Source organism: Harpegnathos saltator, unplaced genomic scaffold, assembly GCF_003227715.2.
Source record: "Harpegnathos saltator strain DR-91 unplaced genomic scaffold, Hsal_v8.6 scaffold696, whole genome shotgun sequence".
NCBI classification, from domain to species: Eukaryota; Metazoa; Arthropoda; class Insecta; order Hymenoptera; family Formicidae; genus Harpegnathos; species Harpegnathos saltator.
The window spans coordinates 394,723-408,875 of NW_020230533.1; the positions used below are offsets into that span (position 1 = coordinate 394,723).

A 14,153-nucleotide genomic window follows, 5' to 3' on the forward strand; every position below is an offset into this window, starting at 1 on the left:
AAGCACGATGATGTAAAATTTCGGACGAAACTAGTTTATCAGTATGATATCTGATATAGTAATATATGTAAACAATATAAGTAAGTCAGTAGTTTGTAATTACGGTGATAATATCCTCACCTGACGAAGATACGAAATTTTATGTTAGAAACTAACATTTTTTTAAATGAATGTTGCGTTTCTGCGCATGATTTATAATATGTATATGTTACATATTGATTATATATATATATATACATATATATATATACATATATATATACATACATATATATATATACATACATCATATACATATATATATATATATATATACCGTGTAAATACGATAAAAATACGTTTTAATAAAATTTTAATCAAAACAAAGTGGAGTTTTATTTCCGTTATAATTAAGAGGAATCTTTTCGAGAACATTCATTATGTCAGAGCATTAAAGTTCATAAAGATGTAATAAAATGATCAACTTCTTCGATCCAGAAGAAGAAAATAAAGTGGCGACCGAGATTTCAATGTTAGAACGAGCAGCGTACAAAGTGCGTAATGCACATGTAGAGATGGATGACGTATGGAGCTCGATTAAATAACTTCTATCATAACAAGTCTCTGCGCGATAATCTTATGCAAAACGATCGATGAAAATAGGGCAGAATCACTGATACGCGTGATCGAATGGCCTTCTATAGTACAAGCAACGTTCCTAAGACGCTCATTATTGTTTAATGATGCCACAGATAAGCGGAGCGGCGATATTATCTCAAAGTTCGTGCACGTCCGTGCTTAGAACACCGCATTTCAAATAGACTACGTTTCGCCTATTACAAAGTGCGCAGTTTCTCTGGACATCTACGCGACCGTTTAAAAAATTATTATATATATATATATAGATACAATTCTAAATTCAATTGAAATCTAGTCATCAAATCATAGCATCACTGTTCTTAAGCTTTTTTCTCCTCGTCTCTCTTTCTATTACATTTTTTTATTACAGACACTTGGTGGAACTCCATTGATACAGCCCTGTCTGCACACTAACATCATCGTATATAACGGAATATGTAACCTCATCGCAGGCTCAAGTGATAAACATGTTTGGTGAAAGGAGGGGAACTGCGTGGATGGTCGACATCAAGTCGGCGAGTGTGGCAGAAGAGCTCATGGAGAGCGTTGCTTCGCACATTTCATTGAAAACTGTGCTATAATTCATTCTAATTTGCTTGACAATCGCGCTAAGAATCGCACACGAGATGTTGCCGAGACGACGCGTCATTGATCTTCTACAGGTCATTTCATCTCAGTCGTAAGTGCACGAAGTCTACCATAAGTCTGCCAAAAATACTTATACGGAAGAAAAAATAAACAGCTGCGGCACCTTCAAACGTGAACCACAGAGTATTCTTATCGAATATTAAATTGTTGATAAGCACAATTAAAAATCTCTAAAAATATACTACATTTTTACTGGTACAATGGCATTAATATGATCACTAATAGATATGACTTAACGAGATGTTTCTTACTAAAAGAGTAAAAACAACTTTCGCCAACTTTTTCTAAGCGTTACATAAGCGGTCGGAATAGAATACAGATGGAAGGCGACAATGTCAGTGGCAATCTGTCAAAGAAACCTGCACGTGCAACGTTCATTAAAGTAGCGGTTGATCATTCGATACTGATATTTGATAACAAGTGTTTTCATGGCGAGGCATGAAAATCGATTTTGTGGTAAATATGAAGTGCGAAAACTTCAGGTAAAACAGCGCCGATTTGCATTTCAGATGCAGGTGCCCTGCACACGGAAATCCCGGAGCAACTGGTGTTCGCGAACACGGAAAAGCTCGAAGCACCGCGGCAAATGTCGCAGCCGGTAAAGAATACGCTTTCGAGGTAAAATTCGTTAGAAAATTCGCGTAGAGCAAAGAATCGCGGTTATGTCGCGTTGTGATAACGAGCCGACTCGATCACACACCGCGCGATTATGAAATCGAAAGCCTCCAGGATGTGCTATATTCAGATAAGAATCGTTCGTAAGATGGCTGTATCTGCTGAGATGTTATTAATTTGTTGATAATAATCTGAATGATGTATCGGACCATATCAGGGCCGGTGCCATCATTCAGGTTGCCCTGATAATTGTTTTCTGGCCACATATACAAGATGTTCGGGATTTTTTGGAAACAAATTGTGAAGATTAATCAGATCAAACTGAGAAGGAAAGTCAAGTATCATTTTGCAAATAAGTATATAAATTTTCAAATTGTCAATTAAAAGAACCGCTAGATGCGGTTATTTTCAATCATCAATAACTTGATAATTATTGCGATTTTTGCAAAATGGTACTTGACTTTTCTTCTCACTCTGATCTAATTAATCCTCGAAATTTTTCGTTTCTAAAAATGTCCCGGACACCCTGTATATACTTGAACGAAATATATATACATATTTATTTGTATTGATATTTGTTGTGTATTCTTTACTCATTTGTCGTTATTACTTGAATTTAACAAAAGCCGAAAAAAGTCAGATGTTAATTTATATTGAATCTAAATCTCAAAATGAAGTCCGTGAAACATCGTTAGACCGATCTTTTATTTTTCTATCGTTATGTCGTTCAGTTATTGCGAGTCAAATGATTGTTCCAGATGGCTTGCTCCACAGTGAGATACGGAGTAGGAGTAACGAGAGAATTGGGGATGGACATACAAAATATGCGAGCGAAGAAAATATGTTTGATGACAGATCCACATTTGGTGAATCTAGCGCCCGTAAAAACTGCTATCGACAGTCTCGCCAAGCATGGCGTTCATTTCGAGATTTATGATAAGGTACGCGTGGAACCAACCGAGCAAAGTCTACAGGACTCTATCGAGTTCGCCAAGCGCGGAAACTTTGACGCTTTCGTAGCGGTACGTATGCAAAAAGTTTTTTACTCTCTCCTACGTGACGAGCGTAGCTGCAATACTATAAAAGATTTTAAAAAGATCAACATTTGTTATTTATAATTTGTTAAATAACAGCGAGAGACACTCACATAATGTGTTGGAAGCAACAAAATATTTAACACGTGTAATTGTAGAACAAAACTAACGTGTAACACCAGAAGATCTGTACATTTCTCAACCGAAAAGAAGTGAATTTTTTAAGCTCGCAGAGTAGACGAAGAATGAGAGAAAAATTGCCTGTTTAATAATAAGTTCGCAAATTATGAATTTGGACGTTCAGGTTGGCGGCGGTTCCGTAATGGACACCTGCAAAGCTGCAAATCTATACAGTTGCGACCCAGACGCCGAATTTTTGGATTACGTGAACGCACCGATCGGGAAAGGAAAGCCGATCCAGGTGCCTCTGAAACCGCTCATTGCCGTTCCGACCACCTCAGGCACCGGTTCTGAAACAACTGGCGTTTCCATCTTCGATTATCGGCCACTAAAGGCTAAAACTGGGATTGCAAACAGGTAATACTCGTCGCTTCGTCGATTACGATATCGTTCGACACGAAAAGATGATCAGAAATTTAACGTTTCTCACTACAGAGCCCTGCGTCCAACCTTGGGGATCATCGACCCTCAACATACCCTGACTTTACCAGAAAAGGTTTGTGCTTATTCTGGCTTCGACGTGTTATGCCACGCACTGGAATCTTTCACAGCGATACCCTACACGGAAAGGACACCATGCCCGACAAATCCAATCCTAAGACCAGCCTATCAAGGCAGCAATCCTGTCAGTGACGTTTGGGCGCGATACGCTCTACAAGTTATGCGCAAGTAACGAATGAACGAATTGCTTTACAAAATATACAAAATATTTAGAAATCTGCACCTTTACTTTGAATCACAAAAGACTCTAAAGATTAAATTAAATTAAGTGTTAAACTGACTCCATACAATGCTGAAAATCTTGGAATTACTACGTAGTATTAAGAAATGAAGGTATCTTGGCGAATTTTAAATCATAAAACTTATTTAAAACATATCTTTTTACTTTAATCGCGATGAAATTTAATCTATTAGAGAAAGGAGAGATGAAATCGACAACACCTGTTCTCTTTCTGCGCAGATACTTTCAACGAGCAGTTTACAAACAAGATGACCTAGAAGCAAGAAGCCACATGCATTTAGCAAGTACTATGGCAGGTGTTGGCTTTGGCAATGCCGGAGTCCACCTTTGCCATGGTCTCTCGTATCCCATCAGCGGAAACGTCCGAACTTTCCAACCAGAGGTAATTGCCGATAAGAATCTTCGATCAATAGACGAATATTATCATCACAAATCCATCAAAGTCGAATTTAAACTAATTTGGCTGTCTCATTTAAGGGTTATAGTAAAGATCATCCTATTATTCCTCACGGTCTATCCGTGGTGATTTCCGCACCAGCGGTGTTTTCCTTCACGGGAAATGCATGTCCGGAGAGACATTTGGAGGCTGCGGAGTTGCTTGGTGCAAATGTCAAGAGTGCCAAACAGGCGGACGCCGGCAAAATTTTGGCCGACACGGTTAAAGAGTACATGCAAATGATGAAAGTCGAAAACGGCTTGACGGAGCTCGGTTTCAAGAAAGAAGACATTCCTACACTAGTTAAGGGGACATTGCCTCAGGTAGATAATGTGTTTAATATGTGATACCGACATTTTCTCGGTATCATATAAAAATCTATTAAATATATCAAATATAATAAAAAAAACATCATTTTTATTTTCCAGCACCGAATTACGAAACTGGCGCCACGTGAGCAATCCGAGGAGGATCTTGCGCAATTATTTGAAAATTCGTTTACCATATACTAATAATCACTTTGTGATTATTAGTCTGAAGAATTAAAGTCATCTTTTGACAAAACGCTTGTGTATACCAGATGTATATATCAGATGTTCGTAACAAATACACATTCTATTTTCTTACCCTAAAAAGTTACGAGAAAGCGCATCAAATGTGCTGCGAAACATGTTTCTTATCAAACTTACTTTGTTATCTTGGTTAAAAATTTAATGGTTAAACGAATTAATTGTTAAACGACTCAAATGATTAACAAAAATAAATATTTTCACGTAAATCTCCGCAGTGATTTTTTCTACAACCTTTTTTTATGTAATTTCATGTAATTTTGTTTGAAATGTTACGATCCGTAATTTATAAAATAACGTTTCAATTAATCGTTACGATCAGTATGTAACAACGTTTTAATTAATCGTCATGTAAATGATGTAACGTTATTAGTTATTTGTTAAAACTTCGCATAACGAAAACAACGTTTATTCTCTCCGTAAAACACTTCTACGAGTTCATTCGCTGTTTAAATTTAACCGGGTAACTAACCGCACGAATAAATTTCAACCATCCTTTCCCGCAGAACGCCCTTCCAGAAAACGCCTCTTGACCCTGAGCTTCTAAGTGACGAAAAGCCTTCTGTTCTAAAGAGGCAACCGTGAATATTCCCCTCGTTCGTTTTACATTTTCTATCGTTTAAAATTAGCCGGTCGTTCCACTGTGTGCACTGTGTGTATAGAAATAGCGTGTGGACCAATGCACTGTGCCGTATGTATTAGACAGTTTTTTACAATTCATGTGCGAGAAGATGCAAAGCTGGAGGTAACAGTGGAAAAAGTGCTCGGTCTCTTTCCCACATGTGTGCATTCGTGCGCATATATGAGTAGCGAGTCAAAAGTGATTCAACGATAATAAATCTTAGATTTTTCCAAAAATTATATATATATATATATATAGGATATGTGTATTTCTCCCCCTTTCCCCGCCCCAAATTATGTACATGTTCATAACTATACATAATTATAAAGATGTACGATATTCTCAATATGCAGCTTCAACGTGAAAAACAGCACAATTGCACATCTAACGCTAGATACATACTGCAAAAATACATCGCTGTATTTCTGACTCGAAATAACAAAACTGTAACGTACGCAACTTCTCTCGTAAAGTTTGTCGTGATGAACTTCGCGCTGTTTACCGTTTGCATCGCGCGAAGAAGGTCGGATGACGCTGTCGTTTTCAAGCGATCTTTTCTTGAATAAAAAATATTGTCGAAACAGAGTGATCACACAAGTCATGGCAGTCGTAGGAATCAACGGATTCGGAAGGATAGGAAGAATGTGCCTTCGCGCTTGTCTCGAGAAACGCATTGAAGTGAGTTTTCGGTATTGGCGAAATTTGCATGCGACGCCATTGATCGTAAATAATAGATTCATAAATATCGCAGGTGAAATTAATCAACGACCCGTTCCTGTCAACGGAATATATGATATATCTTTTTAAACACGATTCTACCCATGGACCGTACCCTCTGTCTCTGGAGTGCGAGAACGAGTATATAGTTAGCGGTGGTAAATATACTTTCTGCTCCTATACTCGAGCATATGAAGTTTTTAGTCGCTACATGAAGTCATACTACATGTAATAAAAAATCATGAACACATTTATTGCCGAATTGCTCGATGAGAGACGAGAATTGCAACGTCGCAAGAGAAACAACCATCAAAAATACCGTGGAAAAGCATAGGAGTGACTTTTGTTATCGAAGCCAGCGGGGCATTTACATCCTTGGAGAAAGCAAGCGTAAGAAAAATAACTTGGTAACTTTGCACTCACCGATAGCAGCTGGATCCATGTTGACCATGTTGATCCATGTAGGTTGACCAAAATACGCCGGCTCGCCGGAAAGCCTGAAACAAAAACCAGATTTTCTTTTATCCCTTTTATGTCCTCAACATATTATTAAGACAGAGAGATAGAGATGCCGTTTTTATTATAAATCTCGAAATCAATTGTATGATAAATTTTCAACGTAACGATGCCTTCGCAGCTACACATTGATGGCGGCGCGAGAAGAGTCATCATCACCGCACCGTCCGTGGACGCGCCAATGTTGGTTTTCGGGGTGAATCATACGTGTTACAATCCCAAGAAAGATGGAGTTGTGTCTGCCACGTCTTGCACTACAAATTGCGCGGCACCAATCGTCAAAATTATGCACGACAACTTTGAGGTTCTCGAGGCGATGATAACTAGCATACACGCGGTGACAGCATCCCAAAACACCTTGGACGGCCCGATCGAGAAGGTTGCTCGTCACCAACGTATCTTCCTAAATGGACATTTTTCTACACATGGATTTTTTTCGCCGAATCCAACCGTCGTTGCATCGTGAAAATAAGTGATATCGCGTAGTCTTACACTTAGAGAAAAGATATCTAAAAATAAAAAATATCTATTCGGTGCAGGTACTAATATTTATTTATACAAATACACATATCTACGCACTGAGAACAATTGTTTTCATACGAGAAAATACAAATTTATTCGATCTGTAGCTTTCCATGAAAGCAATTGTTTATAATATTTAAAGAAAAGAATTCGGATTTAGGTAAATATATTATTAGTATCCACCGAATAAACATTTTTACACTTTTTAGATTTCTTTTCCAAGAAAGAGATCGGTCGAAACGTCATTTTTTACAATTTTGTTTGAGGGAGGCAGAATTTCTATTTCTCACACCCAAAAAAAGGTATTTCTATTTGTAAAGTGATTTTTCCTCATATTCTAAGCGAAGCCTTTTTACAGAAAAAGGATTCATCTTTCGAGAAAGCGATTAATGTGGACCATTTATCTAAAAGTCATTAGATGTTATTCAAACTGTTTTCTTCTTATTTCAAGAGGATTTCATCATTGTATCAATTAATTTTCCTCTTATATGAAGAGGAATATGTTGATTTGAATGTCTTCTTTTGTTCAATCATGCTCTACCTCCAGATATGAACGAAAAGATAATCATATGCTCATGGGTCAGAATATTGGAACGCTTTTTAAAGAAGATATATGTGTTGCTGTAACATATAACAAAAATAATTTACTCATATTTGGTCAAATACAGTTTATAATCTATTGCAAGAAATTGAATAATTCTTCCTTTTAATTATGTTTCATACAATTGATTATGATGAATATCTTTGTAGCTATGAAATCCATAACAAAACTGATTGGAAATTTATTTGTTATAATGATCTTATTTCATTCGTGCCTTCTTATTGTAGAACTGGAGGCAGAAATACACACATATATATATATATATATATATATATATATATATTATTTTTCGCACATTATGATAATTTTTTTAAATTAATTAGTATTATCAGTAAGAATAAAGTACAGTAAAAATAAATAATAATCCTCTTAAGGAAAGATTAAATAATCTGTGTGTAAGAGGGAACTTATATTAAAATCAATAAGATTTGCATTATGCATATAACATATAATCCCTCTAACTTTAAGAATAACGTGTAATATTTCCCTTTTAATCTTAGAAGAATCTTAGAATCTTCTTGAGGCTCTGAAATTACTTTCTTTTGGGTGTATGCGCCAAATGTGCAGTTCTCAAGAAGCGGTTCTCACGAACCGCTTGTATTAATTGACGCGATTTTTTACCTCCATGTGCAGATGATCATTATCTTAACCAAAGTTTCACCATCCGCACGAATCATTCGCGAATCATGTTTCGCCGCAGCAACGGCCTACCACGTTGTGGAGGGACGGCAGAGGCGCGCTCCAGAATATCATTCCGACCGCAACCGGCGCCGGCAAGTCATTAACTAAAATTATCCCTGAACTCAAGGGCAAGATTTCAGCCATAGCGTTCAGGGTGCCGATCCCCAACGTCTCATTATGCGACATGACATTCAGGTAATCGGCGGATGCAGACTCGCCATGAGTTCACGGAGTAACTGACCCGTAAGACCCCGCGCGGCTTATTTCGGCTTCATTAACTTAGCGAGCTGTAACTAAATCTTACACGCATGCACAGAACAGTGCAGACTGTTCTCTCTCTCTCTCTCTCTCTCTCTCGCTCGCTGCAAACATGCTCGCTCCGAATTAGACGCTCGTATATTCAGATTTAATAATAGTCGAGGCACAGTATCCTCATACACGACGCCGCAGACGCGTCTAACGTCGCGCGAAACCCCGCTGCAGAGTCAACAAGCCGACAACGTACGAGGAGGTGAAGGAGGCGATGAAGGAAGCGGCGGACGGAAGCCTGAGGGACGTGCTGGGGTACACGGAGGACGACTGCGTGTCGTCGGACTTCAACCACACGACCTACTCGTGCGTGTTCGACGTCAAAGCGGGCATTCCGCAGACCAGCACTTTCATCAAGATCGTTGCCTGGTAATGCGACTGCCGTCAGTAACGTCGGAAAGTTCTTCGACGGCCTATATAGCGCAAAAGTTGCAGCAACATTGCTGCAACTTTTGCGCTGTATGGGGGGTCGCGATATGCCAATTATATGCGTAACCTTGCGTCTCCCCGCAGGTACGACAACGAGTACGGCTATTCGTATCGTATAGCCGACCTAATTCAATACATGCACAACGCCGACATCGGTAACGTCCCCGTAACCGGACAGGTTATCGAGCACGGTGACGACTAACGGCTATGAAAATCTGCGCAGCTATAGGTCGAGATAACGCCAAGTACAAAGAACAAGCGAATTCAAGCGGCACTATGCTCTCGAGCAGTACATTATTCTACACAGTACGAGAATTGTTTCCGGATTCGCGGCGTTTATGCGTATAAGTATGATAATTACGCGATATATCTACTTACTCATGAAAATTCCTCGCGAGCCCCCCGCGAGTCGGCAGCCGCGAGGTTATATCCGTCCGTTTCCCGAATATACTTCGAAATATACCCGCGATGTACTTCGAGAAGCATCTCTAAAACTGAAGCCTCACCTGAAGAACGACAACGCAGAGCACATCGCAACACACCGCAACTCACCGCGGATGGATTCGGCTGCAAATAAATCCGCGAGATCGAAGGCTCGCGAAACTCGCCGCGGCCTCGCCGGCGCGCCGCGGTTCCGCTTGAAGTTCGCGGCGTACGAATACGTCGATAATCGATGCGCGTCACGTGACGGGCCGAGTGGCGGCGATGGCGCACGAAGCGCGGCGGTTACGCGAATCCTTCGCGGACGTGCGCCGCTTATATCAGCGCTGCCTGTGCCCTTCAAATGACACTACTTCGTTAGTAACGGCGGCGGACGGAGCTTGCTTTCTCTCGCGGTAAGTACCTGCCGTGTAATCTTCTTCGCCTTGACACTCTCACGACACACCGGCCCGTTCTCGCTCTCGCGCGAGCAAAGAAGCGTGAATCTTGCGAGCCGTTATCGTTCGGTCGCGCACCGTTCACGTTCTCGCGGAACGTACGTGCGGATCGCGCATCTCGTTCATGCCTGACTCGCGCGAACGGCCAACGTGCCGGCCATTCTTCCATGACGTCGGCCGGCCGACGAGTACCTCACGAGATAGCGGCCGGCATCCGGGCCGGTCTCCCTTGGATCCTCGCGAGGAATACGTTCGTCAAGTGCTGTCTCACGAGCTCGGCTCGGTCTACCTCGCAAATCTGGGCCGACCCACCAAACGAAAGACAAGGAGTGGAAGACGCTGCAGCGTCTCTGTGCCTGCCCGCTTCCTCGCCGCTCCTCCCTGCGTCTCCTCAGCGTCCATCGCGATTCCGGCGTCAGCTTCGGATGTGACGATCGTTGCACGGTCCATACGCGATCAATATCGCGTATTGCACGACGGTTCTATAAGTAGCGGGAAGTAGATGCTCCATGTGTCACGATGTAAGCCGTTATTGACAGATCGTAGACCTGCGAGGTTTATCATAGACTGTGATATCGCGTAATCTTAGCGTCACAGCAGGCGAATTATTGTGCAATTTTCACTCAAGACCCTGTGCTGACGATGTATCGCGTTACTCATTCCGATCCGGCTTTACAGTGTGATGACGATATTGAAAATGTATAAAATATGAGTGTTTTTCGAGGAAAAGCGTCCGGTTCTCCAAATCGATATCTAATTCACATTCGTTTCGTCTCTCCGGCCGCACATGGAAGACCGATTGCTCGTGTTTCTTTGTGAGATGTAGAATTGAGATTTCATGATATATGCTTTTTATCATCTCGGTATCTCGAAGAGTCGCTGTGTGTGAGAAAGACCGAGCTTCCCGATCGATATAGCCGGAGTCTGCACGGACCGGTTTGTGCCGGGTGCGAAGTTGAAGGAGGAAGCGCGGTTATTGCAGTTCTCAGACGCGAAGGAAATAATTGCGACCACGGGTACGGCTCATACCTTTGTCGCGATCAATTCAGTCGCGTGATCAGCAGCGCAAGTTGTAGCTCAGTTCTCGCTCGTCTCGGCCGAGCGAAAATCGGCGGTAGTTACGTCAGGTCGAAACGCGCGATTGCATCAATGCGCCGAGGAACGAACGATGCCGGTCCTCGACGCGCCGATTAGTGGTACTAGATACTTTTTTTTTGTCGTACGATGGCCGATAATCCCGCGAATGCGAGGTCACGATCGTCCCCAAGGACATTGACGCCGAGCTTGGAACTTGGACACACCCCCTTTGACCTTGCTCGACCTCCAAGATTCGCCCGGCCAATCCGGTGCATCGAGACATGTGCCAAGACGTAGCGCTCTACTACAGCCGCTCTCGAAGATAAACCTGACTAGAGAAGAGTTTCCGTCACGTCCGACATTACGCAAGCGGCATTCACGATTTGTCCGAACGTGTCTGCTCGATAACTTTTTTACGATTATAAGCTGAGTGATAAACAAGGGTTTTGATACGACCATTTAAATTTAGATGTTTTAAATTTAGCCGACATTGCGAAACATCCTGCAGCTGTTAATTAATAAAACGTGATTCCTCTTTTCTGATGCGATGCAGCGATTACGTTCAATCACCGCACATCTCGTGCATTTTAGCAGACGTGCAGGTGGCATCAGCTTCAGTTTATCTGGCCATCAGCATCCTTAAAAGCAGAAAGTGACTAGCAAGTGAAAAATGCGGGAGGTCTGTTCTTTCTCGCTGAACTAGTCGCGCCTGAACTTTTCGCCTTTGAAATAAAACGATCGTTTAATTTATTCTTGAAAAGAAAAAGTAAGAAGGCAGCGCTCAGAGTGCAGCGCTAGTTCGTCTGGCAAGAACAGACCTTGTGATGGATCCAGTCGTCATAAATCGCATACCTATCACGTTCTAACCTAAAGACCAATAACGAGCCTCGTTACACAATGAAATTCACGCTCTTATACCTGTTCCACGTGACCGCGCCGATTCCTCTATCGGCAGCAGCGCGAACAATACACGGGCGTTGCGCAGCATTTCGTAACATCTTCATCCGTCGATGTTCCAGTTGCAATCAAGAAGACGACATGAGCAAGATCGGAATCAACGGATTTGGCCGTATCGGCCGTCTCGTGCTGAGGGCTTCCCTGGAGCGCGGTGGTCAGGTATGCTGGCAGACTCGGAGCAGTCGCAAATCAGCCAATCACGCTTCAATAATCTGTTTATTAATCCGCTGTCTTTGCCAACAGGTCGTCGCCATCAATGATCCCTTCATTGGCCTTGATTACATGGTCTACATGTTTAAGTACGACTCCACTCATGGCAGATTCAAGGGTGAGATCAAGGCCGAGGATGGCTGCCTGGTCGTCAACGGGAACAAGATCGCCGTCTACAGCGAACGCGAGCCGAAGGCGATTCCATGGGCGAAGGCCGGCGCCGAGTACATCGTCGAATCAACCGGCGTGTTCACAACCATTGAGAAGGCATCCGTATGTGATTTCGAGATTGTTTAACCGTCTAATTCATGTATTCGCCAAGGAACTTCATTCGACCTCGTCTGGATGCAGGCTCACTTGGAAGGCGGCGGCAAAAAGGTCATCATCTCCGCTCCGTCGGCCGATGCACCGATGTTCGTCGTCGGTGTGAACTTGGAAGCTTACGATCCGAGCTGCAAAGTAGTCTCCAACGCCTCCTGCACCACCAACTGCTTGGCGCCTCTCGCCAAAGTAATCCATGATAACTTCGAGATCGTCGAAGGCCTCATGACCACCGTTCACGCGATTACGGCCACTCAAAAAACCGTCGACGGACCTTCTGGCAAGGTATGTATCGTACTACCTGGCGAGAGAACAGACGTATCCCAAGTAGAACAGGGAAATCACGAGACGGTCAAATTGAAAACGAAACAGATGATTGAATCACGACGAGAAAAGTGAGTCTCCGTGGACAGTTTCTTGTTGTTTTGGCGTCAACGTGATTTCCTGTTTTTTACCTGAGGTTAAAATGAGATTACACGAGTGAAATAGTCGTAATAACACTTTTTCATCCTCATCTCTTTGGTCACACAGCTGTGGCGTGACGGTCGCGGTGCGGCGCAAAACATCATTCCCGCAGCAACCGGCGCTGCGAAAGCAGTCGGCAAGGTCATTCCGGCTCTCAACGGAAAACTCACCGGCATGGCCTTCCGTGTTCCTGTGCACAACGTATCCGTGGTCGACTTGACGGTCCGGCTCGCCAAGCCCGCCACCTACGACGCTATCAAGGCCAAGGTAAAGGAGGCTGCTACCGGCCCCCTGAACGGCATCCTGGGCTATACCGAAGACGATGTGGTCTCGTCCGATTTCATCGGTGACAACCATTCGAGTATCTTCGACGCCAAGGCTGGCATATCTCTCAACGACAACTTCGTGAAGCTGATCTCGTGGTATGACAACGAGTTCGGTTACTCCAGCCGAGTCATCGATCTGATCAAGTACATGCAAAGCAAGGACAACTAAATAGCCCTCAGAAATCGATTTATTCATTTATGTCCTCCTCTAGCTCCGATCTCGTCACTCCGATGGTCAAACAGTTGTGCCGGCATATCACTGTTGTATGAACACCTCGTATTAATCAATCGTTGTTGCTAACTCGTAACGCAGATATACACGAAATAAAACAAAGGGTGTAAAAAAAAATACTTCGTCATACAGTCGAGATGCGGTCGTAGCTGAACTGATGTGTTCTCGTCGTCGATTGGGAGACAAGGCAGGCTCTAGCGCGTTTATCCGTATGTAAAAGTCCACATGTATCTGTCTTGTATCGGAATTAACTGGTCAATAGACCGTAAATGTAAATGTGAACGTCTGTAACGTGAATGTTGATGCGGCAGAATCTATATAATCGCGAAATTCGTGTTTACAGCAGAGAGAGATCTTATGATTTCATTCATCGTAAACGAGCAAACAATTCCTGATGATTAATCATACGGAGGATGATTCTGTACTTGTATCCTATCGTGATAGGAAT

The 14,153-nt window shown here is 42.5% G+C and overlaps 2 protein-coding genes across 2 annotated transcripts; both read left to right on the forward strand.

Moving 5' to 3' along the window:
- The first annotated feature begins 1,096 nt into the window (after nt 1-1,096).
- Nucleotides 1,097-5,031, forward strand: LOC105187748 (Type III alcohol dehydrogenase). The gene is made up of 8 exons (XM_011148733.3): nt 1,097-1,297; nt 1,776-1,884; nt 2,640-2,903; nt 3,220-3,452; nt 3,531-3,764; nt 4,057-4,219; nt 4,315-4,596; nt 4,702-5,031. Exons 1-8 carry the CDS (start codon nt 1,245-1,247, stop codon nt 4,783-4,785), a joined length of 1,422 nt encoding a protein of 473 aa, XP_011147035.1. The 5' UTR covers nt 1,097-1,244; the 3' UTR covers nt 4,786-5,031.
- Nucleotides 5,032-9,925: 4,894 nt separating this feature from the next.
- Nucleotides 9,926-14,113, forward strand: LOC105187751 (glyceraldehyde-3-phosphate dehydrogenase 2). Its single transcript, XM_011148739.3, has 5 exons — nt 9,926-10,075; nt 12,214-12,310; nt 12,395-12,634; nt 12,713-12,967; nt 13,214-14,113. The coding sequence occupies exons 1-5, from the start codon at nt 9,945-9,947 to the stop codon at nt 13,640-13,642; spliced, it is 1,152 nt and encodes a 383-aa protein (XP_011147041.2). The 5' UTR covers nt 9,926-9,944; the 3' UTR covers nt 13,643-14,113.
- Nucleotides 14,114-14,153: the final 40 nt, after the last annotated feature.